General features: G+C 38.1%; 1 protein-coding gene across 1 annotated transcript in view; it reads right to left on the bottom strand.

Annotated features, from left to right (window-relative positions):
- Positions 1-397: 397 nt before the first annotated feature.
- The window catches only part of APPL2 (adaptor protein, phosphotyrosine interacting with PH domain and leucine zipper 2), a 49911-nt gene continuing 40549 nt past the window's right edge, over positions 398-9759 (bottom strand). The window contains exons 16-20 of the mRNA XM_018553873.1: positions 7363-7537; positions 5458-5494; positions 3576-3716; positions 1817-1864; positions 398-543 (exon numbers count right to left, since the gene is read on the bottom strand). Of these exons, the coding sequence (XP_018409375.1) occupies positions 409-543; positions 1817-1864; positions 3576-3716; positions 5458-5494; positions 7363-7537 (536 nt within the window). The 3' untranslated portion in view covers positions 398-408. The remainder of the gene's footprint in view (positions 544-1816; positions 1865-3575; positions 3717-5457; positions 5495-7362; positions 7538-9759) is intronic.

Genomic DNA, 9759 nt, shown 5'->3' with positions numbered 1-9759 from the left:
GTGTACAGTGCTGACACCTTTAGATTATGAGAAGACTGGGCAGTACCAGCTGAGCACCTTTTACCATGTGAGATACAATGTTTGGATCAAACCGCAAACATGGTGTCTGACCATAAAATCTCTGTGGTATTAACGGATTGTATATAAAGTATTGATAAGGCTAGTCATGTTGGGATCACTTTGTGTGACTGTGACTTTACCATTACCACTCCAGTTCAATTGTTCTGCCTACCCTGCCAGATTTATAATACAGACTTTGTCATAACTACTATACAATCCCTTGGACTGAATCAAAAATTACCATCAGCAAAAAAAAAAAAAAACCGTTTCATCATTGTGGAATCTAGACATTTTTACCAACAATCAAAGCAGCCTTGGGAATGTATAGGAGGATTTCAGAGGTGCTACTTAAGCTTCAGATTCCAGTCCTTCTTCGCATGGTTGAATTCCATCACTATCTTCTGACTCGACATTCAGAAGAACAAACTTGCCGTCGTTCGAAAGGGGAACTGAGGACATAAGTTGTGCCAAGGCTTCTGGGTCCTACCAAGAAAATATGGGTCAACCACAACTTAAACCAAACCATTCTATAACCACAAATACACAATTAGAGTAAGTTCCTCCATGTCTACAGTTTTGTAAAACGTAATCTTTGCATAAACAGGGCCATAACCATGTGTGAGCTCCATAGTCAAACCATTAAGGCATGTGCTGCATGTACATATTCCATATTCAGACCTATAACATAGACTTTCAATTAGCTTACATCACACCTTCTACACACTAGAAGGACATCTCTAAATGGGTTGTGTTTCTAAGTCTATGATTGTGTAAGCAACACCTGTCAATACTTGGCCATATAAAACCACATAAGAACCATAACTCTTTGGCATCCTGATCTCCAATCCAGTCCAGTCCAGTCTGCTTGTGCAAGGATTTCAGTAAAGCTTTTTGTATGTGCTACACATTCACAAGTAATATAAATCACAACATTACCACACTAACACTGCATACGTGAATGAGAAGTCCTCCCTGGCACATTTGAAATGTTGGAGCAACAGCAAGCCCAGTTATTAAGTTCCACAATGATGCAGTGGGTAGAAAATGCTGGCCCCAAAACAAGCATAAAGGCAGGTTTGAGTTTAAATTTTCTACCACCTGCTGGTAGGAACTCCATTTATACTGTATGCCCCATTATAAGCTGGTAAACTATGTACATATTTTTAGAAAGCCAAAAACAATTTGACCCAACGATAGTCAGTGTATATCCACACTTATTACATATGAGACATACAGAATGGCTCCACCCCAATAGGTCTCTTATCATTCTGCTCCCCATAGGACCCCTGATGCAATTATTTGTGCCTAGGCTCACAAGTCTAATTATGATGTTGTAAATGTCTAATGGTGAATTCAACTCAGTCAGAGCCTTATCTGCATTTTTTTTTATGCAGCAGGAACTAAATGTATGGGATGGCAATTGTGCCCCATACAAAATGTTTTCACAATTACACAATAAATCTTCAGTTCTCAGGTATCCCCTAAAGGGATTATGTTTTTCAGGGTTTCCTTAATTTTGCAAAGGTGTTTCAATCTGTGTAGCTAAGAAAACATCCAGAAGTATTTTCTCCCAATCAAAAACCTGAAGATATGACCTAGCTCACTTCCTAGTTGTCATCCTAACCCTCCCGTGTCCCAGACCAGTATGTAGATCAGGAGATCAGACCTGTTACACATTGGTGACTGAAACTACATGATCAGCATGACAGCCCAGCACCAACCACCCTAATCCATGTAGCTTCAAAATCAAGCTTACCTTTTCTGCAGCAGAAATTTCTTTTCCCAAACTGATTGAGAAACAAATCTAGGAAAACAAATACACATATATTATATCCCTCTATGAAGGACGTGCCATAGACACACATTATCGTAATATCTGTTATATAGCATTTTCTGATATCACAAGATGCTCTTTATACAGTGAGGAGAAAGTAAACTTGGGTTTCCAAGTTTAAACTAGTCCTTGTCTGCATGTGTTACAGGCCCAACGCACCGTCAACTGATCACATGCCTAAATATGGTTGACTGTTTGATCTAGGTGGGTGACACCATGTATTTTAAGCAAATGTCTCTCTAGCTTTATATCTGTCATTTTATAACCATCTGTAAGTATGTGCCTGCCATATCTGATCATCTGTGGCCATTGGTCATAGCCTACAGTATGTCTATCAGTCCATCTGCATTGGTGTAACTTTTGCTGTAATATAATGAACAGACCCCTTGCAAGAAAATATGCAAGTCACAAAATGTCTTAGTCAATCCTAATATTCTTATGAATTACAGAAGATGGCACATTAGACCACACATGCTAAAAACATGAAATCATTTACAGTGCAAGAGGGCAAAAATGTGCGAAATTCAGATGCCTACAGTGACCAGGTTTCACTTTAATGAATCCAGATGACTGAAGGTAAACTATGATTGCTTGCCAGGAGCTTTTATTATCCATTAGTATACTGTGACATTATAGAATGAGGGTGTGTAGCTAACCATAAGCCTGAGGATTTCTAGACGTAACCATGTAGCCTTTTCCTCCCTTTTTACCAACAATGCAGTGTAAATTCAATGACAAGTATGTGGACAGGCAGCATGTCAGTGATGACATTACAATGTCATCAGAAATCTGAGTAGAGCTCAGTTGCAAATTTTATTCAAATGGTTCTGACTGAGAAATGTAAAGTCTATGCTGTTATTCAAAGTATCTCTCCCATTTCAGCAATGGTTAATATTTAAGTAACCACAGTGCATCAGAACTGTTTCTTCATAAAACAGTAAAAGGGCTCTGAGCTCTTAGTGTCTGTCAATGAATAATCTAATTTGATTTTTAATCTACATTAAAAAAAAAAAAAAAAAAATTTCATCGCCTCTTCTGGAGAGACTTTTGTATCCCACCTATTGAATTGTTCTTCTGCTATATGTTGATAGACTAAAGCTGGCCATCCATGGTCATATATTTTTTTTTTTTTGTTCAGCCTGCGGGCTGAAAAAAATATAACAGATTCCTCCATCCACGCTCTGTCCTTTGTAGGGGTCAAGCGATTAGTGGAACTATCGATAATCAGGGCCTATATTTAAAAATGTTTAAATTATCGGTTAAATTTACCAATATGACCGACAATGAACACTATGCAAACTTCAGCCAGTTCTTGAGGAAATTGCCCGGCATTCCTCAATCAGCTGATCGAAGGAGCCGGACAGAGAATCTATGTAGGAACAGAGTCGCTGTCAGACTACAAAAAAAAAAACCCAGCAGATGTAGGTTTCTGCCAGCTCCAAAACAATTCAATTCTTTTTTGTCCAGAAACCCCCTTTTAGTGCTTAACTGCATATAGAAATTACTATGTAATAGCATTTTATTCTTATCCAGTGTACTGATAGTACGCAAGGGTTATCCAGACAGCAGAATATGGCCACTAGTCAGCCTGGACACCCAACTTCTGGTATAAAAGAATACAAGTAATATTTTCCAAGTCCCGTCAATAACACAAATCTAAAAAAAAGAAGAGTGTTAAGACCTTTTCACCCTCTGTGTTACTCTCCAGGATGTATGCACGTAGTGACTCCCCTCCAGATGCTTCAGGAGTACAAACCACAAATCCCACCAGCCGCTTGTTCTCCTGGTGGGCAGCAAATTGTGTGATGTTTTCAAGGTCAAACTGTAAAAGACACATTTTCATCAACCATAAAAGGTATTTATTTAATAAGAATATTTAAACATTATTATTTTTTATAATAAAATGATCGGACTTATCTGAGGATGTTGGTACATTATGTAAGATGATCATCATTTTTAGTGTGTTATGATTCCCAAACTCCTACAGACCTTTTGCAGGTGTATACAGTCTTACCATACCCTTAGAAATGTTGTATTATACTGTATATGAAAACAAACCATACCTGCTATATTCAATGCCCTGGGAATAGTATCATTATATACAATGAAAATATGTCAAAAAGACATATACTTGCCAGTCTAATACAGCCTGAAAAACAAGTTCCTCCAGGGCAGGGAACAGTGAGAATGCTGCAGAGTCTGCATATCTGCAGCTACACAGAACTACAGCAATAGTGCTGCTACAAGAAACACATTCCAAGACCAAAAACAAACTTTTGTGATCTAAATGTGATCTCCAGGCAGCTATAAAAGGCACACATTAATTCACAATTAATGAATGTATTCATTAATACAACAGTAAATGTATTTTGAAATTGCAAGCATAGCTGGTACATGCTTGCCTGGTATCAGCCTCTTGCAGTCCATTTACAGCAGAGTTTAGATTGGGAGAGGGAGACGCAGCGCAATGAGATAGTCAGTTGTGCTACACTGCCCATGTGCGAACAATAAACATGCTGCTAGGAGTAGAGATCAGAGTGACAGAGAGATAAGCTCATTAGTCTGCTTCTTCTCCTTTTACTGTCCAGGCACATTCTGAAGCAGAGACAAGACCTAGTAGTATTATTTAACTGCAGCTGAGAAAAATTAGGGCTCTTTTTCCCTGTTGTGTGGCAGAAATACAAACCATTGCACAGGTAAAACAGCACCCTTATATGAATTTCATATATGTATTAAGCTGTTTGTATGGAGTACAGCTTTAATACCTAATGGTACTCTGAAGTCTGTCCAAAAACAAATCAGACTATTAGTGACAGAGTGATTTGGATCATTTCAGAGCACTTCCTATTCTGCATCAGAGAGGTTTATAACAAATGGCTGCTGATACTGTTTTATACTGCTGATGAAACACAGTTGCTGGTCTATAAATGGATGACTGACCATTCTAACTGTACGATATGGACTGCACAAAGGAATGACAACTTACTTACTAGGGAAACACATTTTCATATTCTGCCCCCACTTTCCCATGCCATAAATACTAACATGTCCTGGTACAGCAGGAGCCTCAGTTCTGCTGCACTCTCATTATTGGAAATAAAAGATGCAGACTATGGAGTGTATTTACAACTAAATTTCAGAGCCATTCATCCTAGAAAAATGTACATTCCTTCTGTGTAAATGGAGGCAAAAATGAATGTTATCAGTATATTTTCTTTCCAGGTTGAATGCAATATGCGGAAAATACTGCATTACGGCCACTAGACAACACAGACAATTATAAATACTATTTCATATTTATTTTTTCTATGATCCTCAGCTCCATCTAGTGGAAATAAGTATTTCTTTCCTGCTCCTCAGCTTAACCTAGTGACCATAATGCTGCATTTTCCCGATATTACATTAGACCTGGAAAGAAATAAACTAATAACATTTGTTTTGCCCTTTATTCACATACATGTCCATGCAGTTTCTCAGGGTGAATAGTTCTGCACATTATTTTTTATAAATATGCATATATGAGATTTCTTGCTATGGCTGCAGTAGTTGATCATTATACTTACACTTATTCTTGTAACTTGTGTTTGTGGATCTATTAACCTAGAGGTAGAAAGAAAAGTTATCAATTAAACCCAATTATTTTTGAAAATGAATACCTGATCCCCAATTCATTAGTTACACAATCTCTTCATGCTTCTAAAATCAGATTACTAGTTTCTAATTGATATTTTCACTCTGCACCGATCAAAGATCATTGATGTACAAAGGCATGTACAGCAGAGCATGATAAACAAACAATACAGTTTGATCAGGGATGCATTAACCATTAGAAAGGGTAGGTCTGAGCCTATAGGAGGCAGAAGGAATATACTTTTTCCTGCACAGTTATCAATATACAGAGCCTTGACGCCCTGGGATTACAGTGGGTTGAAATACACCTGGTCACATTCAACCTGGAAGACAAGCATCAGTGGATGGGTGATCTCATTACACCGCTACTTTAATTGCTCATCTCCATCATTATATAAGGTGCATGGAAAAGCAAATTTGCCTAACTGACGAGCAAGGTGTGAGATGGCCTATAATTTAATATTAGTCTAAAAGATGATTATCTTATTTCTCTGTACAATAAACACAAGCAGTAAGCACAACAGACACCAATGTCAATACTCACAAACTTAAGCTGTGTTGCTTTAACATCTTAGAGCCTTTTATTAAATAACATTGATTGACTTAAGAGAATATAGAAGCTTTTGCCCAGGTAACATCCCCAAAGATGGTTTAGGATCTATTCACATTTGCTATGGTTTAGCGGCAGTTGAATCACCCGTGCAGGGTATGCAGGTGTCAAAAGAATCAATTGAGCCCTGTAATTACTCTTGACTAGAAAAAACAGAATACGTCTGCTAAGTTCAAATTTTGACTCAAATCTGACAAATTTGCAGAAGTGGATATCCATAGGCATTAGGGATCCCCTGGTTGAACTGCAAAGCACAATCTGTCACACAACATGGAGTCTCCCCTGCATAATATGAGGCCAGTATAGTAAGGACTGATGGACCACCACTGTATGCAAGCTACATTCTTTCGATTCATGAAATAATGTCTTATTAACAAGGGTTAAATGTTTTTGCATATGCAACACATAAGACAACAGTTCGCCTGATTGACAGACAAGAATACTAGTATACTTGTTTAGTAAATGCAGATTTGGTTTACTAGCTCTGCCACTTGGTTAATTCATGTATAATTGCACGCGCTCGCACGGACGCACGCACACACACACACACACACACACACTACATATATCATTTAAAACTATGTTGTGCCAGGTCAGCATTACAAATCCAAGTTCTGTATGAAATATTTTATTTTATATATGTATAGTAGGTGCATCACAATGATATCGATATAAACGTCATTTTCATGGATACCAGTGAGTGGTTTTGCACCCACTTAGTTACCAGTGTGTCTTTTGGCATCAGGTGATTGGTTCAAAATACACATAAAAATGGGCACTCAAAACACAAGACCAGTGTTAATAGGCTCCAGGCTCTCAGTCCCCTAGGCATAAGCAAACCACCTGTGTGACTACTGCACTGGGCTAGTATTGTTTGAGCATATGATTTTTTTAGTATAAAAAAATAAAATAAGCTAAGATGTCAGTCTAAAAATACCAGTAGAGTGTCAGATAAGAACCCTGTGGATCGGGCCAATTGGTGGAGATGTTGATTTTTAATTATTCTTTGATCTAGATTACTGATTGGTCCATTCTTATTACAGTGAGGTTGCGGGGAAGCTTCTGTGTGCACCATTTTGTACAAAACTGCAATTCATGTGTGGCTCAGAAGCTGCTCAATGATAGCAAACACATTAAACCCTTGAAAATCTAACATGTTTTATAATGGATACAGATTATTACATTTGAATAAATAATAATAATAAAAAAAAAAGGAAAAAAACTATACCTAATGTTTTTACTGGTTACCATCAAGTGAGATTCTGTCATCCGGAATATATTGTGAATGGCTCGAGCAGCTAAGACTTGTCTCATAGCCTCAAATATGACCTTGTTGGTGTGGTCTGATTTTACTGCCATTGATCCTAAGAAGCGAACTACAAACATCTGTTGCAAAAGCAATCCTGAAAAATAATACAATTATAATATGGAAAAAAGTAATTTAACTATAATGAACATTGCCATAGTGGTTCTTTAGAAAAAAAAACAAAATTACAGTTTTAACACCTCTAAACAATAATTTGCAAAATAACTTGCACCTCAGTACTGACAGTTCATAGCTGGCAACTTCTTTGTTAGCTTGATTGTTCAACAAGGCTTCTAACAACCATGGCTACTGGCTATGTAAAATAACCAGTGAATTAAGTGTCCTTTACCCCTAAGATGTTCCTTCATTATCTATCAAGATATTAGCTGGCAAGTAAGCAAAAGATCTTCACCACCCTAACAATATACAAAACACAAATTAAATTCCACATAGTTAACTATCAACTGTAACTCAGGAAACCAAGAACACGTTTGCTTTAATTTAACACCAAGCAGCAAAATGATGAGCAAATTCCTTTAGATAACTGTGGCCACACAAAATATCTGTGCATTTGTAGGATGACATTTCTTCTAACATATTATAAAGAAGAATTAACAAGATCGCACTTGAGAATTGGTTGACAACCTGACCACCCCACGTGCCCTTTCCCAACATGATGTAGTTTGAGAGCAAGCAGTAAGGTTCTCTATAGCCCCATTATAGCTACTTAGGACAGCTTAGGAGCTTAGTGCTGTCTGGACTTTGGCACATTCATTAAAAGACAACACACACACGTCACTTGTGCTGAGCAGCCTAGTTCCACTATGGCAGTCAGGGGCTTAGGATGAGTAATAATACATTTACCTGGGGAAGAATGGCTGCAGAGCATGGTAGCAGAGATACTAAAGAAGAGAACTAGCAGCCAGGACAATTGATCTGACTGAGAAGGAGCTACAGTGGAGGCAAGTGCAATGCAAAGAAAGACTGGAAAAAAATGGACACAGAGCAGTAGAGTGTAATAAAGGGGGAGCGGAACACTGAGCGGCAGCAATTTGAAGGGTTTTCCTGCTAACATACACCCCTTCCTCTCTGCTATCCTCAGCTTCCCCACTTCCAGAAGACCTACCATAACTGCATCACAATCTGGCCTTCTCTTACTATGAAGAAAGTATTTCTTAGCAGCTGTGGAACACAACTTTGTTAACCCTGCCATGGTTGCAAGTCATATCCCCCACCCAAAAAAAGGGCCTTTCAATGGCAATTCTGTTTCCAAAATCTACCCACATGCTCACACACTTGAAGCCTGGCAAAGGTTTATACCACAATGGCTACGCACTCACCCATTATAAAGGCAAACTGTGTTGACCCTCTTTTCAAATGACTGCCAAACACAGCTAAAACATACTAGGCCTGGAATTGTAACGCATACCTAGAGCCTAGTAGTTTTAGATACATGTGCGTACATGTTTCAGTAAAAAGCTTCAGAGGTTTGGAGTCCACAGGGCTGCACACTTTGCCACTTAGACACTTGCACTGCAAGCCACCAATGCAGCTCTGCAGACCCGAAAAAAAAATTGAGAACTCCCCAAAACTACAGCAACAATAAGTTAGGAGGTTTTCTTACAGCTACGTGACAGTTACGCATAAAGTCCCTGAAATAAGTGCAGGGAGATCTTAGATATTACGAAAGGACTAACCGATTAAAAATAAATCATTATTTTTAGCATGTTAATCATATTAATCATTTAAAGTGACATTAAACCCTCAGATTTTTTAACATATCCATAAGTACTTCAGAACATATGTACAATAGCAATTATATCACAAGTCGTAGACACATACAGCAACTCAAACATGATGGTATACAATTGCAGTAAAAGTGCTACACAAGACAGCAGCACTTGACAATGACTGAGTATATTTGTAAAGCTATTGTACAACAGCATAATAGAAGCAGTGCACTTAACAGCCTGTAATTACATATACAAAAAGGTAGAAAACAGACATTTAATTCCGCCCCAGCCGCATGCATTTATATAACTAAAAAAGCTGCGCCTAAATTCTATAAGGATCACAAAGCAGTTTTAAAAGAACATTAACAATAGCAAGTGCCAATAACTTGCAGTAAAGGGATTCTTCTTGATATAAAAGGAGCTGGACAGAAAATTGCCAGCCGGACAGTAACTGCAGTCACTGTACGGGTGTTCTTACAGCAGCACATCCTCTGCTTTTAGAATATACAGCAGAGGGGATTTAACAAAAAATCTACTGGGTGCATGACGGACGAGGTTAAGGAAAAAAATGCAAAGCCTTTTCCCT

The sequence above is a fragment of the Nanorana parkeri genome, unplaced genomic scaffold (assembly GCF_000935625.1).
Source record: "Nanorana parkeri isolate BGI_ZX_2015 unplaced genomic scaffold, ASM93562v1 scaffold132, whole genome shotgun sequence".
In the NCBI taxonomy this organism is placed as follows: domain Eukaryota; kingdom Metazoa; phylum Chordata; class Amphibia; order Anura; family Dicroglossidae; genus Nanorana; species Nanorana parkeri.
This window is presented reverse-complemented; position numbering and strand designations above follow the sequence as displayed.